Source organism: Eleutherodactylus coqui, chromosome 2 (genome assembly GCF_035609145.1).
Source record: "Eleutherodactylus coqui strain aEleCoq1 chromosome 2, aEleCoq1.hap1, whole genome shotgun sequence".
In the NCBI taxonomy this organism is placed as follows: Eukaryota; Metazoa; Chordata; class Amphibia; order Anura; family Eleutherodactylidae; genus Eleutherodactylus; species Eleutherodactylus coqui.
The window spans coordinates 316,847,781-316,871,526 of record NC_089838.1 but is presented as its reverse complement, the minus strand read 5'-3'; the positions used below and the strand labels follow the sequence as shown (position 1 = coordinate 316,871,526).

The following is a 23,746-nucleotide window of genomic DNA, read 5'->3' as shown; positions in this document are numbered from 1 at the left end:
CACTCCAATATGGTACCAATAAACACGGCAACTCATCCTGCAGAAGACGAGCCCCCGAACAGCTCCGCGGATGAGAAAATACATCTGCGTCTCTGAATATGGCATTACAAGGAAAAAAAAAAAAATAAATTATATATATATATATCTCCTACGTCTGTTGGAGTTCAGAAATGCAACTTAGGGCTCCTGCCCAGGGCAGTGACGGGTGCCGCGGGCGGAATACTGCAGCAGAGTCAGTCAGGCCAACCCTTCCCCAAAGATCCCGTACTCACCTCCCAGATCCGCTCTGCAGGTCCCACATGACGCGCCGGCAGTGTCATATGATGCGACTGGCTGGAAGCGTATTCACACTATACTTCCACTGTGCTACAGAGGAAGTATAGCGTGACGGCCGGCCATTGTATTCCCACGGCAAATACGACATGCCACAGGTTATTTCATGCTGCGGAATTCTGAGGCGTGAACATTGACCTATTAGGTTCAAAAGCACCTAGTAGCTGCGGTGAAACGCGGCAGAAATCCAGCCGTGAGCATTAGCCCAGCCGTGGGCATTAGCCCTTATTGAGGACCCGGTGATTAAACCCAGCATGCATCACTGGGACGACCTTCCCTTTCTCTGGTCTCTGCCGTCTGAGCGCATTTGATTATTTACAAAAAACAAATCTGCAAGAAAAATGACATTTTCCAGTTTTTCCTCCCGGCTGCTTTAGTTCCTGTGAAACATCTAACGAGTCGGCAATTTGTAAATGCAGTTATAAAATCTCAAAGGAGGAACTTTTTAAAATGGAGCGATTTATGAGGGGTTCTAATAGATCAAAGTCACCTCAGAGCTAAATTTGGTCCCTCAGGAAATGGATTTTAGTAATTTCATCAAAATTGGAAAACACGCCGCTAGAATTACAGCTTTCTGACATCCAAAGTAAATAAAAGGCCGTTTTCAGAATGGTACAACTGTAAATTTAGGATTAGAAAACAAAACGCAAAAAGAATGTATGGACAACAAAGTACAAGGTCTCACGAAAAAGCAACCTCAGAGTCATGCCGAATGCATACGGCAGACCCGGATTCCGGCTGCGCACCCGTCTTCTCTCTACTGCTGATGGTTTGCACGGCTCGCCATCGGACAAGCACAGTACAGATTTTTAATTTTTTTTTTCTTAAATCCTGCATTTCCCGCAGCCCTTGCGGATCGGACGGCTTCCGTTGACTTCAATAGAAGCAGTCGGTGCGGGAACCACAGGAAAAATGGAGCGTGCTGCACTTTTTCATCTGCGAGCGGAAACTGCAATTGCTTTCCACTCGTGTGTATGAAGAATCCCTTTTGCATAGCATGCTATGGGCGGTATTTGCTGCGGAATCCGGAGGCGGTCGATCGTTTCGCATTCCACAATTCAGTTCCGCCCGTGTGCGTTCGGCTTCACTTGAAAAAGTAAAAGAATCCCAAAGTTATTTCTACTTAAAGTGACATGTCAAATTTGAAAAATGGGTCCTGGTGAGGAAGGCCAAAACGGACTACAGGGGGTGAAGCTCAACTTCACAGAGTACTGCAGGTGTATGTATGCCCTCGTACTACAGAGGAGTGGCCCTGCCCGATGGCTGGTCTACTGCCCTGTACTCAGACTATCAGAGCGATAGTGGACCTGCGGTCGGACCAGGACACTCGCTCATATTACAGGGGCACATGGATAATATATATATATATACACACACACACCTGTAATATGCTCACGTGAAACTGGCCTAAAGGAATCTACCAGTCGGGGCAATTGCATTGACTAAGAGGCCAGATGGAGTCCCGATGAACAAGAGCGAGCACTGCTGGGATCCCTCTCGATTCTACAGAAAGGTGAAACGGCTCACTAATGGGAAGGGCGTATTTGGGAGGCTCGTTATGAACTTCCTAATTCCCCATTGAAGGAGGTTTCCAGACCTAACTATTGATGACCGCAGGAGGGTCTGTCACTCGGGATGTCCCGGGCCTGCTGTCTGTAGTGGAGCAGCCAGCTTTAGTACCGCTGACACAGTTACCATTAAAAGGGGGTTCTGGGACATTAAAAAATGGTTAAAATGAAGAGAAATTGAGTACTTGCCTATCCCAGCAGCCCCCCTATCCAGAGCGACAGCCCCGATGCCCCAAACGCATAAGCAGGCGGTCACATGACCACTCATAGGCTTCATCAGTGGTTCTTCCATGACCGCCGAAGCCTGTGAGTGACCATATGCACAACGAATGGCACATGAAAGCCTGCTGCTTTTTCCGGTTTCGGTGCAGCAAGAACCAGCGCTGGACGAGGGGGGGGTATTCAATTTCTCTTTATTTTAACCTGGAAAACCCCTTTAAATTTAGTGCACTGACAACCTGGACCGCTGCTTCTGTCCGTAGCAATAGCTGGCCCATCATCTAATATGATATCAGCTAATCCATCAATTGTCAAGTCCAAGACAATGTATGGCCCCAGCCTCGCTTGTGGATTAACCCTTTCCAATCCACTGTCTGACGTCTACAGACATTCTGATTGAAGGCTGTACAGCTCCAATGTCAGAAGACGTCCGGCAGGGTATTCTTACTGTATATTACTGGCCGCTCTGTTGTCGGGGGCCTCTCCAGCATGTCACATACCGCAGTACTGGCTCTAGCCAGCAGATGGCTCCATTGTATAATGGCAGAAATAGAAAGCCCCCTAGGAAACCATGAATCCAAAATTGGATTGCAAAGGGTTAAGCCCATTCACATGATGGAATATCTTACACTACTCGGGCCTCATACAACTTGTAATACCTGCTGCTTCCTACTGATCAGTCAGAGTACCTGACCTCCGGCCATCTCATATTCTGCATCAGGCCTGCGTACCGTGGCTGCAGATCTGTGCCGACTCATCCTACAGGTCACCGTGGGCGCAGCAAGACAAATCCAGACCTTCATTAGGATGGGAATGTATTTAAGGGCAACTTTCAGTTTAATAAGACATTATTCTATACAAGTAGATAACAGGCATTCTTGGGGGGAAAAAAAAGTGGAAAAATGAATTGTGCCCCGTCCCGGGGAAAGGAAGCCTGGACAGCAAAGGGAGAACACAAACCAGACATGTGACAAGCGCTCTATCCTCCTTGTGGCAGCAGCAGGCGGGTTGGGGTCAGAGTTGCCCTCATTGGCCGGGGAGGGCAGATACTCTCCGATGGGGGTAAAGGGTCATTCACCACTGGCACTGTGTGAGAAACCCGCGTGAAAAGTCTTTTCTCTCTCTTTATAGCAGGAGTCCAGCAAGAGCTTAATATTGAGTAATCCGGGGGGAGCGAGAGGAGCTTGCAGTAAGGTGTGTGGCTTCGGGTACTTCATGATCGATCTTCCAGGCTGAGCCGACCCCACAGGCGGCATCCAGAACAAGTCCATGATTCTTCGGCTATTTCACCAGCGGTCGGGTTTTGTCGTCATCACTGCACTGATGCGCTTTGTATTTTTTCACCTCTGCCATGTACTGTGCCCAAGCGCCACCCTTGTGTGTCAGGATCTGAAAGATGAAGAAAATGCCAGTTGGAGACTACAAACTCTGGCACACTTAGCCCTCTTCTTGATTAAGGGTGTATAACCCGTGGCTCCCACCTAGCAGGACACAGGCGTGGGGGTAGGTGCCCTGGGTGGGCACTCATGGGGTTGCACCATTCTGCTGTAAGCAAACATCCTGCAGCACACATTAACGGGGTTGTCTGGTTACTGGACACCTCCAGGCCGCTTGCGTGACAATAAACCGAGTTGTACTTATCCCTCCGCTGCCGCCCCGCTCCGGGTGTTTGCTGTAACAATGTCGTCACTGGAAATCAGGTGACCACTGCAGCCAATGAGAGGCTGCAGAGCCACTGCCCATGGAGCTCACATCCTGAGTGCCATGATATAAAGAGTGCAGGAACATGACGCTGCAGCGGCCACCTGATTTCCTGTGACATCATCTGTCACAACAATCACTGGGACCACAGCGGAACTGCAGTGCTGGATCCTGGCGGCAGCGGAGAGGTAAGTACAGCTCAGTTTATTTTCATACAGGTAGCCCTATTGAAGCGGCGTTGTCCAGTAACAGGACAACCGCTATATACTGGTATTCCAATCACAGCAAGTTATCCCTTATGCACAGGATAGGAGATAGCTAGTGATGGGTGAGCAGAGTCTATACCTAGTATGCCCATTGCAATGAGTGGAGGGCATGCATGTGCTGCCCACGCTACAGGATATGCCAGGGCTGAACTCCCAGAATCAGTGGTGGTGCCAACAGTCGAACACCCACTGATCAGCGAGTATCCTGTGGGGAGGGGATAACGTGCGGTGATAAGAATACAGTATGACTGGCCTGTTAATAGATTAGTGGCATCTCAGGTGGTCCATGCGCCACAAACTGAAATATATTAAAGTTTTCAGTCAATGTAGATTTCCACTCTAATTCATGCCAATGTCTAGCACAAATCACAGTAAATCCATCTAGACGCTAGATACCCCCCCCCCCCCCCACACACCAATCCCCCCCCCTTTAAAAAGTGCCAATTTAACCGGCACAAACCTTCTTTATGCCTGAAAACTGCTGCAAAATTCTGTTCTACCGAGTGCCGACCGGAAAGGAGCAGGAACTTCTCTAGTGCTTCCACCATGCAGCTCGCAGACCCCAGAAGGTTGTGCACCCCTTATATACCCCTCCTGGGCCACCACATATCTGCAGGCTGGGAGGTCATGGGTTATAGAAGGAGCTTGCACACAACGGAGTGCCAGAATACGCTTCAGGTCCCCCATGCATCAATTTAGTCATCTCGGCTGATATGATAATGGCGGTATATGGTTCAGACACAAGAGGAGCGGCTGCAGACTATTACAGCACACTGTTATGTTCAGTACATCTCACTAGTGGCTGCAGACTATTACCGCACACTTATGTACAGTACATCTCACTAGTGGAGCGGCTGCAGACTATTACACCACACTGTTATGTTCAGTACATCTCACTAGTGGCTGCAGACTATTACACCACACTATTATGTACAGTACATCTCACTAGTGGAGTGGCTGCAGACTATTACAGCACACTGTTATGTTCAGTACATCTCACTAGTGGCTGCAGACTATTACACCACACTATTATGTACAGTACATCTCACTAGTGGAGCGGCTGCAGACTATTACACCACACTATTATGTACAGTACATGGGGAGCCTGGCTGGATCAGACAGTATGAATACAAGCGCCTCCAGCAGAAGTCAGGCTCTGGCGTTCTGCATCACTTCCAGCACGCTCCGCCACCCGCCGTGTACAAGACGCTCTGGCACCACGTTTACATTGCATATATTTCATTCCAGTTCTCACCTCTTCTTCTTCCGTCTTTGGCTTCTTGGTTACAATGCCAGTCTTCAAGGCCAGCTTTGCCCCTCCTCTACGCTTGCCCACCTGGGGGTGGAAGGGACAGAAGACTGCAACCGTTATACGAGCCCTGGCAGCCTCTCTGTGTCCTTCTATATGACAGAATATAAGGGAGGCCTGGGTTAGACAGGCACAAGACACCCCCCACCTCCAGATGCCACCCGTCCGTCACTAGATGGGGCGGGGGGCGCTTGTGGCGTTAGGTACATAATATACTGAAGATAGTCCGCTAAAGTAAGGGAAATGTTAAGATGGCAGCACTCAACCTCAGGGGCGGCTCGCTACTGTAACGGTGCCCAGCCTCTGCCCGGCGGGCACCTGTATAGTGGCTATAAATAGTGGCCTGTACACGTCATTCACAAGCTGCAACCACTAGAACAGCTTTTCTTAGAAGTTCCGGTTATTCCTCCAGAAAACGTATGAATAAATTAACAACTGAGTGCGACTATTCCTGAAATTACCTGAAAGTGCTGCGGAATAAGTTGGCGCTATATAAAATATCAATATCAAGAGCCCGCCTGTGTAAAAGGACTTTAAGCGTGCGATCACACACCAGTCACACAAAGCTAATTAGCTGTGGATTTGGTTGCTAATTTGGGACAGATTTCGCCCAGTTCGTTTAAATTAATTTCAGATCGCACCAAAATCCACAATTCTCTGCCGATTGGAGCTCATGTTATAAGGGTTGAGAATGTATCCAACTGCGATCGCTCGTCCGGATCTACAACTCCCCGTACAGTCGGCATTTTCATGCTTACTGAAAAGTAATCTTTTTCTTCTGCTGATCACTGCTCGGATCCCGCAGCCGCTGTCACTGTGGTCCGTGCAGGAAGCAGAATGTGCCGACCGCAGCACGGCCGTCCCGGTTATTGCAGATACAGCAATTCTCATTGAATCCCACTACAGCTGGGCCCGTAGTGCCGACCACGACTGCTGCGGTCAGCGGTTTCCGCTTCCTCTATTGACTGCAGTGATAGCATCTTTAGGAATCAGTTGATCGTTGGGGATCTGGGCAGCGGATTCCCTCTGATCTACTGACAACCTGTTGGATCAACCCCTTTACTGGATGAATGAGTGTTTGCTCATTTGTTGGTGGGTCACTGTGCCGTTTACGAAGCCAGAGGATGGCATTCATGCTCTACGTGTAAAGGGTCTTCTTACATGACACGACTAATGGGCACTTAAAGGGGTTTTCCAGGCATAAATACTATGGATGAGCCATCATCAGGCTAGGTCATCAATAGTTGATCGGCTGGGGTCCACCGTTCAGGACCCCCGACCAATCAGCTGTGTGGGCGCATGCTGTCAGCGCCGGCCATTAAACGGAGGTGGGCGTGGAGGCTTCTGTTCGGTCCTCTCTTATGGCAGCGCTGACCGCATGCGCTCGGATCGGTCGGGGGTCCCAAACGGTGAACCGGGGCCGATCAACTATTGATGACCTATCCTGAAGATAGGTCATCAATAGTATTTATACCTGGAAAACCCCTTTAAGAGTCACCCTAGCGATAACCGTGCCCGTCACAGAGGAGGGACAAGCGCTCATGAATGAAGATGGAGTTCGCTTCTGGTTGCCCGCCTGCATTCACAGTATAGAGGCCGTCGTTCTCAGATGAGCGACTGCCTGTTTACAAGAACGGGTCGGGACCCCACAGCGGATTCTGACCCTGACCGCAGCCGGTGACCCTGCAAGGTCTCCTGTTTTTCTGTACTGCGGATGGTCGCAGCGAGCCACCGTCAGACGTGCGCAGCACAGACTTTTTAGAAAAAAAGTTTACTTTCCCCGTGCCGTTGCTAGGCAATGATGCGGAATCACGCCCTTTCCGCAATGTTGGATGACTTCCATCGGAAGCCATCCGCGCAAAAATAGAACACGCTGCGATTTTTCCTCTGCCCGCGGTAACCGCAAGTGTTTTTTCATAGTATGTAATGAACGGCATTTGCTGCGGACGCCATCCGGAGATTTCACAACGCAAATCCATTTGTGTGCAGGCGGCCTCATAGCTCCATGTAAGGCCGGTCTCACACGGGCGTATTGTCACGCGTGCACCAGGCGCTGCCAACAGCCCATTGCTTCCTACTGCGCCGCTCACACAGCGTATGGAGACTGGCGGCACGCAAGTACACAGCGCACTGCGTGGGGCTCCTCAGGTCGGCTGCACGCGGACGGAATTGGATTGTGGAATCTGCGACAGTCACCCGCAGCATTCTGCATCCATTAGCAAGAATAGAACATTTGCGCGTACGCTCACACGGCGGGCAGCAATCGCAGTTTCGCTCTCAAAGGAAAACAATTTTTTTTTTTATTGCAGCATGTTATATTTTTGTGCGGACGGCTTCCACTGACATGGCTGAAGGGTCGCGGACCACGGCATCGACTAGCGACGGCGCGGGAAAAGCAGCAGTGTAAAGAAAGCAAAAAAATGTCTGTACTGCACATCTGATGGCGAGCCATCCGTACAGGCCGCAGTACAGAGTATGCGGGCGCTGGACGGGGTCAGACCCGGCTGCGGCTTCCGGTCATGTGCAGTGGAATGCCGCCCCGGGAGCCGCAGCGAGGTCCCACCCTGAGGCCAGCCGGCAACCCACTGCACACAACCGGGAACCGCAATGGGTGGCCGGCTGGCCTCAGGGTCGGACCTCGCAATGGGTGGCCGGCTGGCCTCAGGGTCGGACCTCGCAATGGGTGGCCGGCTGGCCTCAGGGTCGGACCTCGCTGCGGCTCCCGGTCGTGTGCAGTGGGTTGCCGGCTGGCCTCAGGGTGGGACCTCGCTGCGGCTCCCGGTCGTGTGCAGTGGGTTGCCGGCTGGCCTCAGGGTGGGACCTCGCTGCGGCTCCCGGTCGTGTGCAGTGGGTTGCCGGCTGGCCTCAGGGTCGGACCTTGCTGCGGCTCCCGGTCGTGTGCAGTGGGTTGCCGGCTGGCCTCGGGGTCGGACCTCGCTGCGGCTCCCGGTCGTGTGCAGTGGGTTGCCAGCTGGCCTCAGAGTCGGACCTCGCTGCGGTTCCCGGTCGTGTGCAGTGGGTTGCCAGCTGGCCTCAGGGTCGGACCTCGCTGCGGCTCCCGGTCGTGTGCAGTGGGTTGCCAGCTGGCCTCGGGGTCGGACCTCGCTGCGGCTCCCGGTCGTGTGCAGTGGGTTGCCAGCTGGCCTCGGGGTCGGACCTCGCTACGGCTCCCGGGTCGTGTGCAGTGGGTTGCCAGCTGGCCTCGGGGTCGGACCACGCTGCGGCTCCCGGTCGTGTGCAGCTGGCCTCTAAGCACTGCTAGACTTAGTAGGGTCATATCTGTCATCAGTGAGCTGCAGGCTGCTGTGGAACTACAACTCCCAGCATGCCCCAGGCTGTGTGCGGATCTCGCGGCATGCTGGGACTTGTAGTCCGGGCTGGGGGCTCTCACCAGGCTGACCGGCCGCCTCGGCTCCGGCTTCCTCTCGGCCGGCTCCGGGCTCTCCTCCTTCACGCCGGCGCTCGTCGCCTCCATCTTCTTCTTGAAGAGCTCCAGGAAGCTGCCGTCATTGGCGAAGAGATTCATCCCGGAGACGGACGGGGCGGCGGGCTCTCCGGGGTAGAAGGCCGGGGACACGGCGGGGTAGAGCGGGGCGCCCCGCGGATAGGCCGGGGGGGACGGGAGGGCCGCGGGGTGTTTCTGCGGAGAAGGGGCGGCTTGTAGCGGGGCCTCCCCGGGCGGCGGCGGAGGGGGAGAGTCTGGGGTCGCCTCCTCCTCCTCCTCCTCTTCTTCTTCTTCCGCCTTTTCTGCCACCACTTTCACCGGGGCCTCTGCCGCCTCCTCTCCGTCCTCGTCGGCGTCTTCCTCAGCGGCAGGCCGCGGGCTTTTCTCTGCCATGTTGACACGACGAGCGGTGACTTCGCAAACCGCGCACAGCGTCCCCAGCCGGCGGCCGCCTCACCGGCATGCAGGTCCCCGTTACCCCGCACTTATGGCCGCGTCTCCAAGGCAACAGAAAAAGCGGGAAAGGAGCTTTTAGACGTACAAAAATGGCGGACTGCTTGTTCTTCACGAAGACGATAGAGAGGCGGGAGTCTGACAAAAAAAAAATTTTTTTGCTTAGCAACCCATCGGCCAATGAGGAGGCACTAAAGTAGAGACGTTGTCCAATCCATGAAGCCAGCAGGGTGACAGACAGTGTTATTATCCAATAAGCAGAGGCTTCTTTAGGATAAGGTAGCCAATCAGCTGTGACTACAGCAGGTACTGTTGTAACAATACTAAAGCTTATTGGTTGCGCTGAGCCCTGGCGGACAAAATTATGATGGACTTACAAGTCGACCAATCAGCGGTTTGAAACAAACCCGTAGTCCAATGACCTTTTGCTGTCACGCGTTTGACAGTGATAGGCATGATTCTCAACCAATCAGAAAGAAGGATGTTACGGTCCACCAGTGATTGATGTGCTATGCAGCCAATGACTGAAGCGATACCGCCATAGGGCTCGCTTGGATTGGTGATGGAAAGGTTGGACGGTTCGAGTGTGTAGGGCTGTACGGGGGTGGAAAAGGTTGGCTGCCCACGGTCACGTGATCCAGTTGGAAGATGGCCGCGCCGGTGGATGATGAGTTTGAAGATGCTCCTGATGTGGAGCCGCTAGAACCGACGTTACTCAATGTCATCGAACAGCGCTCCCTGCGGTGGATCTTTGTAGGAGGAAAGGGCGGAGTGGGCAAGACCACCTGCAGGTAAGAGGGGTGGGTGTGTACGGAACGGAGGTGGACTGAACCAAGTGGGTAGCTCTGACGGGGGTATGTGTGGGTGATACCATTCTGCAGCGCAGTGCCGTGAGAAGTGTAGCCTGTATGCACACCCTCCCCCGTATTGTAGGAGCGCCCTCAGCCGTCAGGGGCGTGTCTGACAGCACTATTGTAGACTGTTTCCAGTAGCAACCATTTAAAACTGTGATTTTACAAATAAAATGTGCTGTCACATGGTCTGGCCCACGGGATGACCCCCATGTAACCTCATTCTACAGCCCATATGTCCATATCAGCAGCTCCACTGACTAATATTAGGGCCTTAACCAGTACCGGACCCGGCCTAGTGGATACATAGCGCCACGTGGCAGCCGGCCTTGGAAGGAATGAGCAGTCCATAAGGCCTCAGCTGTTCAACCGTGGGGGCCATTGCTCTAGGCCCACAGTGACAGACTGAGCGGGCATGGGAGTCCCGTTCTGGAGATTAATGGGGGTCTCAGCCATGAGCCCCCACTGATTGTTATCTCCTATCCTTTGGATAGGGGATAACTTGTAATTGTGGTACAACCCCTTTAACACGGGCCTGTCTTAATAGATTGCCTACAAAAATACCATATGCTGCAATACTAAGGTAATGCAGTACATGGCATAAGTGATGGCAAGTTCCATATGGGAAATAAAAATAATGTAAAAATAAGTGGAAAAAAGTTATTATTGTAAAAAGTAACAAATAAATGCGTTCCTGCCGCCTCGCACTGCGCCACGGAATAAAGTTATCATGTCAGCGTTTACACTATTTAAAAAAAGGGGAAAAAAAGGACCCCCCCCCCCAAGATGGCGGAATTATATTTTTTTCCATTTAACTCCACTAAGAAACTTGTTGAAAAGTTTTTCCATACATGAAGTGGTACGGTTAAGAAAAACAGCGAGCCGTCAGACCGCCGCGTTGGCGAAGTGAGAAGGGTTTTGATTTTTTGGGAAGTTGGGAGGAGAAACCAATAATGGGAAAAGTGATGAATATGCCCATAAAGGGGTTGTCCCGCGGCAGCAAGTGGGTCTATACACTTCTGTATGGCCATATTAATGCACTTTGTAATGTACATTGTGCATTAATTATGAGCCATACAGAAATTATTCACTTACCTGTTCCGTTGCTAGCATCCTCGTCTCCATGGTGCCGTCTAATTTTCAGCGTCTAATCGCCAGATTAGACGCGCTTGCGCAGTCCGGTCTTCTTCTTTTCTGAATGGGGCCGCTCGTGCCGGAGAGCGGCTCCTCGTAGCTCCGCCCCGTCACGTGCCGATTCCAGCCAATCAGGAGACTGGAATCGGCAATGGACCGCACAGAAGCCCTGCGGTCCACCGAGGGTGAAGATCCCAGCGGCCATCTTCACCAGGTAAGTAAGAAGTCACCGGAGCGCGGGGATTCAGGTAAGCACTGTCCGGTTTTCTTTTTTAACCCCTGCATCGGGTTTGTCTCGCGCCGAACGGGGGGGGCTGTTGAAAAAAAAAAAAACCCGTTTTGGCGCGGGACAACCCCTTTAAGGGGTTAATATATAATCTGTGGGTCGCTTACACCCTGATAAGGCTTATAGGCCAAAGGGGGAAAACCACTATCAGGGTCTCCAGGGACAAGACCGTCCATCCAATCACCACAACTCTCATCATTTACAGATCTGCCTGAGATGGAGCCGCATGCTGGGTACTGCAGTAAAATGTGTGTTATATCTCCAGTTTGCCACCAGAGGGCACTTGTGAAGTGAGTGCTATAGCCCACTGGACAATATTTGTCCTGACTCCCACCACTGATGGCTGCCTTGGGTCCTGGGCAGCTGCACAAAATGACTCTATTATAATTTGTTGCTGCCTGAAGCCATGGAAACCTATAATTCTGCATAGGAGCTGTATATACAAAACGGCAGGGTGGTTTGAATCAAGACTATTAGTAGAGCTGCTTCACTTAACACTTTAATTGCATTGGAGCAATTTAAAACAAAAATGGTTGCAGAAGTTTTCACATGCAGTCAGCATCAGAGCCGGCAGTGCAGTAGGGAGAACATGTGATACTCTACACGCCTTAGCAGGGACTGATCGGTGAGCTTTGATAAAGTAGGGGAAGCGCCAACAAGTCACTTTCTCCTTGCAGTGACATCTGACCCTGTGAAAGTGACGTCTGACAATATCTGAGGCTGCATGTGGAGTTTTTTGTTAATGATACGGTAGTTGCAGAGCAGCAGCTTTCAATCACAGAGGCTGAGCTGTAGGCCGTCCCATGCGGAGCTTCAGTCCCGCCCACGCTGAGCTGTAGGCCGTCCCATGCGGAGCTTCAGTCCCGCCCACGCTGAGCTGTAGGCCGTCCCATGCGGAGCTTCAGTCCCGCCCACGCTGAGCTGCTCTGTAGTATAAACAATGGAAGTAACCTAGTAGTAGTCAGTGTCTGTGTGCGCGCTGCTGTATGATAGAGACTGAGCAATATGTCTTTCCCGCAGTTGCAGCCTGGCTGTCCAGCTATCTCGGATTCGAGAGAGTGTACTGATCATTTCCACTGACCCCGCTCATAACATCTCGGATGCCTTTGATCAGAAGTTCTCCAAGGTCCCCACCAAAGTCCGCGGCTACGATAACCTCTTTGCCATGGTAAGGTGGATTTTTCTTCTTCCAGCACCTTTACGGACCAGTGCTCCTTTATATTGTACAGTATGACCACACAACTATTTCCTCATACATTTCTGATTGAAATCTAAGTGAACCCTCTGGAACTTCCTAGATTTCTGTTACTAATAAATATGTGGTCCCAATTATAGAGAAACTGAATATAACTAATAACATAAACGGTTGTACCATTGATGACTTTTATTGAGCATATTGTATAATCATCCATGGTGCAGGGAGAAAAAGTAAGTGAACCTCTGTGTTAATGACTTCTCCAAGAGCTAATTGGCAAAAGGTGTTTCAGTTAAGAAGAGTTTGGAAGTGTGAGTTTCACAGGTGTGTTGCCCATTAAATAAAGGCTTACAAAGCCTGGTTACTGACTAATCTGCTCTTCTCAAGGAAGCTTGGGTAGTGTGAATTGTGCTTTGATGTCAACAACTTTCGGAAGATGTGTTATAGAGAAGAGGCTACAAAAGCTTTGCAAAAGACTTGGTGTACATCATTCCACAGATACACAAAGTATATACAGATGGAGACAATTTAGGACTGTTCTCCTTTCCCTAGGAGCGGGCGTCCTATTATATAATGACCCCCAAAACACAACTCGCAACGCTGTAAGACCTGAGAGAAGAAGAAAAACCCAACAAGAACACCAAGAGATCTACAGAAGACTCTACAGACTGCAGGGACCTCTTCATGTGTCCACTATTAGAAAACCACTGAACACGAATTCCGTTCATGGAAGGACGCCACGAAAGAAGCTGCTGCTCTTCAAAAAAAATGCATTGTGGCCCGTCTCAAGTTGACCTGAAACCATTTGGATGTTCCCCAATACTTAAAAATGCACAATGCTATGTTTGGAGGAAGAAGAACACTGAACACCGATACCTCATCCCAACCGTGAAGCCTGGTCGAGGGAGCATCTTGGTTCGGAGCTCCTTTGCTCCTCAGGGCCTGCAGACCTTGGGATTATTGAGGGAACAATGAAATCTGAGATGGATCAGGACATGTTAAAGGAGAATGTATGGGCAGCCGTCCATGACCTCAAGCTGAGGAGAAGTTGGGTGGTGTAACAAAACAATGACCCATAGAACACAAGTAAATCCACTAGAGAATGGTTGAAAAAGAAGATTCATATTTTGGAATGTCCAAGTCAGAGTCCTGACCTTAACCCAATGGAGATGCTGTGGCATGACCTCAATAGGGATGTGCATGCAAGGCATCCCAGAAATATTGATGCATAGAGGAATAGTCCAAAATTCCACCTCAATGTTGTAGAATTCTTATATTCAGCTACACAAGGTGATTTCTGCTAAATGGGAATCTACAGATTATTATAGTCAAGGGTTCACTTACTTTTTCTCCCTGCACTGTGGATGATTACTCAAAGATAGTAACGTTACAATTGTTAGTTACCTTGTATTTGTCTATAACTGTGGCTTAGATAAAACTCAAAACACATATTAGTAATTTGTGCAGAAATCCCGGGAATATTTGTTGCATCTATCCTTGGTTGCTCACCTGCTGCCCTGTGTCGTCCTTCCAGGAGATAGACCCCAGCCTGGGGGTGGCGGAGCTACCGGATGAGATCTTCGAGGAGGACAATATGCTGAGCATGGGGAAGAAGATGATGCAGGAAGCCATGAGCGCCTTTCCTGGGATAGATGAGGCCATGAGCTACGCAGAGGTGATGAGGTGAGGGGAGCCCTACCTGTGTGGTCTTCTTGGTTCCTCCGCTGAGGGTATGGATGAGGATTTCACTATCTGCTGCTATCTTAGATGCTCTTTAGATTGAGGGTCACATTCAGCTCACTCTTTTGGTGCTATCCATCCTTAGGCTCATGTCAAAGGGACGTATCACACTTTCAAACCAGGTTCTGCAGCTGTCTAGTATACCACCTTCCCCATTTTTAAGATCTCTGCTTGCTGGAATCGTGTGGCGCTCACACAAGGGTCGGTGCAAATAACCTCCCCCCTTTCTGTTTCATTGAGCGTCAGGGCTGTTTAAGCCAGATGTTATCAGTACAAGTTTCCATTCAGTGACATCAAGCAAAGTTCTTCGAAACGGTGATTTGTAATCGTGAAGCTGTATTTAGATATAGCTGGACCGTCCTATTCATTTTGCAAAGGTTCCTCTAGAGAGTATTCCATATCATTTAACCCTATATTGCCCTTGACATCTGGACATAGCCATATGATGACCAATCCTGCCTGTTTTCCTTAGACTGGTGAAAGGGATGAACTTCTCAGTTGTGGTCTTTGATACGGCTCCCACCGGGCACACACTTCGGCTCCTCAATTTCCCGACAATTGTGGAACGAGGCCTGGGAAGACTGATGCAGATTAAGAATCAGATCAGCCCATTTATATCCCAGGTAAAGCCTCACCTTGTTCAGTGGCTCGTATCAGTGCTGTGCCCGCTGTCAGCCTCAATAATAATTTCTTGCATTTACTTTCGCCCTCAGATGTGTAATATGTTGGGTCTTGGGGACATGAATGCCGACCAGCTCGCTTCCAAGCTTGAAGAGACTCTTCCCGTCATCCGATCGGTTAGCGAGCAGTTCAAGGATCCAGTAAGATGTGCAACTAATGTGACAGACGAAATGTATTGAATCCACATACAAGAATATGATTACTATAATACTGGCCTCTATGTACAAGAATATGATTACTATAATACTGGCCTCTATGTAGAAGAATATAACTACTATAATACTGCGCCCTATGTACAAGAATATGATTACTATAATACTGCCCTCCATGTACAAGAATACAACTACTATAATACTGCCCCCTATGTACAAGAATATAACTACTATAATACTGCCCCTATGTACAAGAATATAACTACTATAATACTGCTCCTATGTACAAGAATACAACTACTATAATACTGCCCCCTATGTACCAGAATATAACTACTATAATACTGCCCCCTATGTACAAGAATATAACTACTATAATACTGCCCCCTATGTACAAGAATATAACTACTTAATACTGCCTGCTATGTACAAGAAGATAACTACTATAATACTGCCTCCTATGTACAGGAATATAACTACTATAATACTGCCTGCTATGTACAAGAAGATAACTACTATAATACTGTCCTATGTACAAGAATATACCTACTATAATACTGCCCCCTATGCACAAGAATATAACTACTATAATACTGCTCCTATGTACAAGAATATAACTACTATAATACTGCCCCCTATGTACAAGAATAGAACTGCTATAATACTGCCCCTATGTACAAGAATATAACTACTATAATACTGCCCCCTATGTACAAGGATATAACTACTATAATACTGCCTCCTATGTACAAGAAGATAACTACTATAATACTGCCTGCTATGTACAAGAAGATAACTACTATAATACTGTCCTATGTACAAGAATATACCTACTATAATACTGCCCCCTATGCACAAGAATATAACTACTATAATACTGCTCCTATGTACAAGAATATAACTACTATAATACTGCCTCCTATGTACAAGAATATAACTACTATAATACTGCTCCTATGTACAAGAATATAACTACTATAATACTGCCTCCTATGTACAAGAATATAACTACTATAATACTGCCTGCTATGTACAAGAAGATAACTACTATAATACTGTCCTATGCACAAGAATATAACTACTATAATACTGCCCCCTATGTACAAGAATATAACTACTATAATACTGCCCCCTATGTACAAGAATATAACTACTTAATACTGCCTGCTATGTACAAGAAGATAACTACTATAATACTGCCTCCTATGTACAGGAATATAACTACTATAATACTGCCTGCTATGTACAAGAAGATAACTACTATAATACTGTCCTATGTACAAGAATATACCTACTATAATACTGCCCCCTATGCACAAGAATATAACTACTATAATACTGCTCCTATGTACAAGAATATAACTACTATAATACTGCCTCCTATGTACAAGAAGATAACTACTATAATACTGCCTGCTATGTACAAGAAGATAACTACTATAATACTGTCCTATGTACAAGAATATACCTACTATAATACTGCCCCCTATGCACAAGAATATAACTACTATAATACTGCTCCTATGTACAAGAATATAACTACTATAATACTGCCTCCTATGTACAAGAATATAACTACTATAATACTGCCTCCTATGTACAAGAATATAACTACTATAATACTGCCTGCTATGTACAAGAAGATAACTACTATAATACTGTCCTATGTACAAGAATATACCTACTATAATACTGCCCCCTATGCACAAGAATATAACTACTATAATACTACCCCCTATGTACAAGAATATAACTACTATAATACGGCCCCCTATGTACAAGAATATAACTACTATAATACTGCCCCCCCCCCCCCCCGTGTACAAAAATATAACTACCATAATACTGCACCCCCATGTACAAGAATATACCTACTATAATACTGCTAAGTACAAGAATATAACTACTATAATACTGCCCCCTATGTACAAGAATATAATTACTATAATACTGCCCCCTATGTACAAGAATATAACTACTATAATACGGCCCCCTATGTACAAGAATATAACTACTATAATACTGCCCCCCCCCCCCCCCCGTGTACAAAAATATAACTACCATAATACTGCACCCCCATGTACAAGAATATACCTACTATAATACTGGCCTCCATGTACAAGAATATACCTACTATAATACTGGCCTCCATGTACAAGAATATACCTACTATAATACTGGCCTCCATGTACAAGAATATACCTACTATAATACTGCCTCTATGTACAAGAATATAACTACTATAATATTGCCCCCTATGTACAAGAATATAACTACTACAATACTGCCTCCTATGTACAAGAATATAACTACTATAATACTGCCCCCTATGTACAAGAATATAACTACTATAATACTGCTCCTATATACAAGAATATAACTACTATAATACTGCCCCCTATGTACAAGAATATAACTACTATAATACTGCCCCCTATGTACAAGAATATAACTACTATAATACTGCCCCCTGTGTACAAGAATATAACTACTATAATACTGCCCCCTATGTACAAGAATATAATTACTATAATACTGCCCCCATGTACAAGAATATAACTACTATAATACTGCTAAGTACAAGAATATAACTACTATAATACTGCTCCCTATGTACAAGAATATAACTACTATAATACTGCCCCCTATGTACAAGAATATAATTACTATAATACTGCCCCCATGTACAAGAATATAACTACTATAATACGGCCCCCTATGTACAAGAATATAACTACTATAATACTGCCTCTATGTACAAGAATATAACTACTATAATATTGCCCCCTATGTACAAGAATATAACTACTACAATACTGCCTCCTATGTACAAGAATATAACTACTATAATACTGCTAAGTACAAGAATATAACTACTATAATACTGCTCCCTATGTACAAGAATATAACTACTATAATACTGCCCCCTATGTACAAGAATATAATTACTATAATACTGCCCCCATGTACAAGAATATAACTACTATAATACGGCCCCCTATGTACAAGAATATAACTACTATAATACTGCCCCCCCCCCCCCCCCCCCGTGTACAAAAATATAACTACCATAATACTGGCCTCCTATGTACAAGAATATAACTACTATAATACTGCCCCTATGTACAAGAATATAACTACTATAATACTGCTCCCTATGTACAAGAATATAACTACTATAATACTGTCTCCTATGTACAAGAATATAACTACTATAATACTGCCCCCTATGTACAAGAATATAACTATTATAATACTGCCCCCTATGTACAAGAATATAACTACTATAATGCTGCCCCCTATGTACAAGAATATAACTACTATAATACTGCCCCCATGTACAAGAATATAACTACTATAATACTGCCCCCTATGTACAAGAATATAACTACTATAATACTGCCTCCTATGTACAAGAATATAACTACTATAATACTGCCCCTATGTACAAGAATATAACTACTATAATACTGCCCCCATGTACAAGAATATAACTACTATAATACTGCTCTCTATGTACAAGAATATAACTACTATAATACTTCCCCCTATGTACAAGGATGGAACTACTATAATACTGCTCCTATGTACAAGAATATAACTACTATAATACTGCCTCCTATGTACAAGAATATAACTACTATAATACTGCCCTCTATGTACAAGAATATAACTACTATAATACTGCCCTCTATGTACAAGAATATAACTACTATAATACTGCCTCCTATGTACAAGAATATAACTACTATAATACTGCCCTCTATGTACAAGAATATAACTACTATAATACTGCTCCTATGTACAAGAATATAACTACTATAATACTGCCCCCTATGTACAAGAATATAACTACTGTAATACTGCCCCCTATGTACAAGAATATAACTACTATAATACTGCCCCCTATGTACAAGAATATAACTACTATAATACTATCCCCCATGTACAAGGATGGAACTACTATAATACTGCCTCCTATGTACAAGGATGGAACTACTATAATACTGCCCCCCCAGTGCTGAAGTGCAGAACTGCCAGTAATTGATGCCTGTTTTGTTGTCTCGTCCTCAGGAGCAGACCACTTTCATTTGTGTTTGTATTGCGGAGTTCCTCTCTCTGTATGAGACGGAGCGGCTGATCCAGGAGTTGGCCAAGTGTAAAATAGACACCCACAATATTATCGTCAACCAGTTGGTATTTCCTGAACCTGAGAAACCTTGTCGTATGTGTGAGGCACGGCACAAGATTCAGTCCAAGTACCTGGACCAGGTAGGACGGCTTGGGCTTGAGACTATTTTGTAGAGCGTTAATGTTGTGTACAGCACTGCTCCTCCTACTGGGGGGCAGTCCATCGTGTAGCGCATCCACGCCTTCCTATTCTTGTACACTATTGTTGTTTCAGTAGAGGACCCCAGTCGTGTGATATAGCGCCGGCTCTGGGTTTTTGATTCCACCCTGTAGGCTTATCTCTATATGATATGGCAGTAAGATGTGTGGGTGCAGCCTTCATACCATTGCACAGGCTGGAAGGACTTATGTAATACCTCTCGGTTGCCACTAGGTGTCACGATCCCGATCGCCCTGTATAACCATCCCTGTTTCTCTTGTTCGCAGATGGAAGACCTGTATGAAGATTTCCACATTGTGAAGCTTCCCCTTCTCCCTCATGAGGTCCGAGGTGCAGAAAACGTCAACACCTTCTCCAACCTTCTCCTCGAGCCGTACAAGCCCCCCAGCGGGAAATGAGATGTTGGGGTGCTGCGCGACGACCCTCCTCTGTGTTTGAGGCACAAGACACATTACACCCCTCTGACTGACAGATCAGGCTCCATCCTCCCAGAACCTCTTGTCTTCTCCCCCCACCCTTCTCCTTACTTACTTTAGGGAGGGGTCTATTTATTTTCGGATTTTGGGGACCCAGTCGCTTTGTACATCTCATTCTCTCCACTTTGTTGTCTGTCTCTTCATCTCAAATTTCCACCTACCCGTAAGAATGTTGGGCCCTGAGTCCGTACGGAGCATGACGGCCTCATGGTCTGTAGTTACTGACCGCCATCCCCTGTCTCTTCCCTCAGTGTCATGTCGTGTAGCGCTCTGGGGCGGGGTGACAATTAAACTCTGTTTATATAAAGCTGTGTATGTTGTGTGATCATTCTCGGTGCTCACAGCTCCGCCGCTATAGGTGACTTCCCGTCTATCGTCTTCGGTAGGTCTAGATGGATTAGTAATAGCGTAGGACGCCGCGGTATTCACATGCTGAGGAAATCTTCCCAGGAGTCCCCTCGTCGTCGGCAGCGGTCTCGCACACTCTCGCTCCCCCCCGCCTCTCTGTGTTTGATTTTTCTGCTTAATTTGAGTTAAACAAAGCACCCAGGGGGCTGCGAGGAGACAGAAAGTTCTCGGCAGACTTCAGAAGCCGTCTGAGCCCCTTACATAACCCAGTGCCAACCTCTGCAGCAGAGCCACGTCTCGCTGCTGCTGCCTGCCCCCATACCTGGGCACCATAATACAGAGACCCTCAGACAGGGATTGTACATCATACTAGGTTAGTGCCACATTTATGCTTGGCATGGGTGAAACTCGCATTGGACATTGTCCAATACACAGACTACCTGCACATTGATGTGCATTGGCATGTCCTAATTCTCATCCACGATGCGGACAGGAATAGGACATGTGATGAGTTTTTCCGCCTTCGCGGCTATGGTTGGCAGTGTGCTGTCCGTGAATGAACACAGACCCAAATACACTTAGCCTTAGGCCGCCTGCAGACGAGTGGGTCGGATCCGGCAGCGAGAATTCTCGCCGCGGGACCCGACCCGAGAGCCTGCAGAGACGAGCGCGTACTCACCCGCGCCTGGCGGCCCCGGCTCTTTCATGTGCCGGCTGCCGCGCAGCCGGCGCATGCGCAGACCGGAGCCGGCGGCTGGGTGAGTGCGTGCCCCGCACAAAAATAGGACATGCCGCGGTTTGTTTGCCGCGCGAGATTTCGCGCGGCCAAACCGCGGCCGTCCGCATACGAGTGCGTATTGTAATGCACTCCTATGCAAACTTTCAGTGGCGGAAATCCCGCCGTGGGATTTCCGCCCGTGTGCAGGCGGACTTACAGCAACTTTCCAGTCCTGGACAAACAAACATGGCTGCACCACGACTACCTTCTGCTAACTGTCATCTGCATCGCTAGGCTAAGACACTTCATGCTGCTCTGAGCGGTCACGCTGCTCGTGGTTGGCACGAATTAAAGCAGGTGTAGTGTCCTAGACTACCGACGCACACTCATGGCTCGTTCACGCGAGTGCACTTATGCAGCGTATTACAGGTGCAATTTTGTGCCTATAATGCGCAGTGAATAGAACCCATCGATCTCAATGACTTCATACACGTGAGCATATTTTTTCAGGCGTAGTGCAATCTTGTGACAAAATATGAGGCATGACCCATCTTGGTGCGCGTCTGCACACTGCAGGAGCCCATGGAAATCAATGGATTTGCATAAATACGTATGACATACACATAAAACCTAATGACAAGGCAAATGGGGGCAGTAGTGAGCGCGGGCTGAGAACAGACATCCTTGTCTCTACAATTCCTGCATTGCACAAGTTTCTGGATTACTGGATGGTCGTAAATGACACCTTATGATGGCAATAAGTCCGACTGTGTAGAGGAGCGCTTTTCTAAAGGGTATTTCCAGAATTTTGCCTTTAATAACCAAAGCCAACCCTTGGAATCTCCACCAATCCGCAGAAGAAATGCTCAGTGACGCCCCTTTTACCTGACACAATAGTAACATCCCTCAATCTCTTGAACTGTAGTGAAGGAAATGAGCTGCAATACCAGACACAGCCACACATGGATGTATGTCGCTGTACCATTGAGCATGCAGCTGCCTAATAGGAGATCCCCTCAATCCCTCATTGATTGTCAATTCAATGATTATTTCAGGTCATTTACATGGACTGACTGTACACATCCAATGGTGGTTCTTATCTTGGCACTTCCTGCTGCTATTCAATGCAAATAACTGCTGACAGGATTAGAGACCCCGAAACTGAAACTTCACAAGAGGGGAAAGTAATTGATGTCATCAAGTCTACAGACTGAGATGTGGAATCTGGTAATATGGGGGATGATCTCATCTTTTACACAATAGATACTGGGTGATAACTGGAGTGCCCGGAGGAGTCCTCGCCCAACTTTCTATAGAGCCTAGATAGCATATACATCTTTACTATCATTGTGTATAGTATTATAAGGTAACTCCGAACCATTCAGATGTGTCTGCCATTCAGGGTATGCAGAAAGTTGAGTACCAAATTTATGAAAATTACAATTCGAGTCTAGTTCAGATATAATGAACTCATACTTCCCAGGAGTCCCCTTGTGAAGAATTTAGCCCTTTATTGAAAGTGTCAAAAGTTGTTAGCTGTTTTTATATTTCCAAATTCTTAAAAAAAAGGAAGGAAATGGCCGTGTACCTCTAGTAGTGACCTACAATCCACAGCTAGAGGTACAAAGGAAAACCGCAAGGAAACTCTATCATGCCCTACACAAGGATGACCGTCTGATCACCATATTCCCGCCCTCCCCGCCCCCCCCCCCCTATGTTACAGGCAGCCTCCAAATTTGAGGAACTTGAAATTCAGGAATGCATTACCCTCCAATACACAAAAAGGAACTTATCCCTGTAATGTAAGACCTGCGGACATGTATAGACCGCGGACAGGATACGGATCCCCTACACACAGCAGGACAATAAGATCCCGGGACATTCACATGTTCCACGTCTGATGTGTGCCTGATCCGCTGCAGTGAATGTCCTGTTGGGGGTCTTTATATTGGGGAAACAGGACAAAAACTGAGAGCGAGGATGAGATTGCATCACCACACGAAGAAAGAAAGACCGAATAACCTGCGGCCGAGCACTTCTCTAGTCACGGACACAACATAGAAGATATGAAAGTTGCTATATTAAAAGGCAACTTTAAATCTCAACATCATAGAAGAATTTGGGAATATAAACTTATAACAACTTTTGACACTTTGAATAGAGGGTTAAATTCTTCACGAGGATTCATGTGTGACTGGGAAGTATGAGAAATCTTTAGCGCAGATAACACAGCTGGCCTGGTGACCCCCCAACACTAATTCAGGGACCATAAAACCTTCACTCCCTTGTCAGTGACTATTTAAAGATGTTTGTATTTCTGTTGTAGTATTCTTTTATGTGCAAATTAATCACATCCATGTCTGTGCCTTGTCATAAGTATCTGTGTATAAATATGGATGCCTCTTCGGATTTATTTCATTAAGCCTGAAGAAACCCCCAACCGGGGATGGTTTGGAAGCTCGCTATAACATCATGTATTTTTGTTAGCCATTAAAAGATATTATATCTACAAGATTACTT

The 23,746-nt window shown here is 47.2% G+C and overlaps 2 protein-coding genes across 2 annotated transcripts; one reads left to right on the top strand and one right to left on the bottom strand.

Annotated features, from left to right (window-relative positions):
* Positions 1 to 2,922: 2,922 nt before the first annotated feature.
* On the bottom strand, positions 2,923 to 9,447 carry TRIR (telomerase RNA component interacting RNase). Its single transcript, XM_066593690.1, has 3 exons — positions 8,788 to 9,447; positions 5,343 to 5,423; positions 2,923 to 3,509 (listed from the first exon to the last, which is right to left on the bottom strand). Exons 1-3 carry the CDS (start codon positions 9,232 to 9,234, stop codon positions 3,402 to 3,404), a joined length of 636 nt encoding a protein of 211 aa, XP_066449787.1. The 5' UTR covers positions 9,235 to 9,447; the 3' UTR covers positions 2,923 to 3,401.
* Positions 9,448 to 9,793: 346 nt separating this feature from the next.
* GET3 (guided entry of tail-anchored proteins factor 3, ATPase) lies at positions 9,794 to 20,467 on the top strand. Its single transcript, XM_066593689.1, has 7 exons — positions 9,794 to 10,085; positions 12,586 to 12,733; positions 14,295 to 14,443; positions 14,973 to 15,123; positions 15,214 to 15,321; positions 19,408 to 19,605; positions 19,951 to 20,467. Exons 1-7 carry the CDS (start codon positions 9,943 to 9,945, stop codon positions 20,080 to 20,082), a joined length of 1,029 nt encoding a protein of 342 aa, XP_066449786.1. The 5' UTR covers positions 9,794 to 9,942; the 3' UTR covers positions 20,083 to 20,467.
* The last annotated feature ends 3,279 nt before the right edge of the window (positions 20,468 to 23,746 follow it).

Excerpts from the sequence above, each read along its gene's own strand:
- TRIR (XM_066593690.1), bottom strand. The coding sequence starts at position 9,234 with ATGGCAGAGAAAAGCCCGCGGCCTGCCGCTGAGGAAGACGCCGACGAG. Across the intron at positions 5,424-8,787 it reads CGAGGCGGCCGGTCAGCCTG|GTGGGCAAGCGTAGAGGAGG; the intron begins GTGAGAGCCCCC and ends TTCCACCCCCAG. Across the intron at positions 3,510-5,342 it reads CAAAGACGGAAGAAGAAGAG|ATCCTGACACACAAGGGTGG; the intron begins GTGAGAACTGGA and ends TTCATCTTTCAG.
- GET3 (XM_066593689.1), top strand. The coding sequence starts at position 9,943 with ATGGCCGCGCCGGTGGATGATGAGTTTGAAGATGCTCCTGATGTGGAG. Across the intron at positions 12,734-14,294 it reads ACGATAACCTCTTTGCCATG|GAGATAGACCCCAGCCTGGG; the intron begins GTAAGGTGGATT and ends TCGTCCTTCCAG. Across the intron at positions 19,606-19,950 it reads AGTCCAAGTACCTGGACCAG|ATGGAAGACCTGTATGAAGA; the intron begins GTAGGACGGCTT and ends TCTTGTTCGCAG.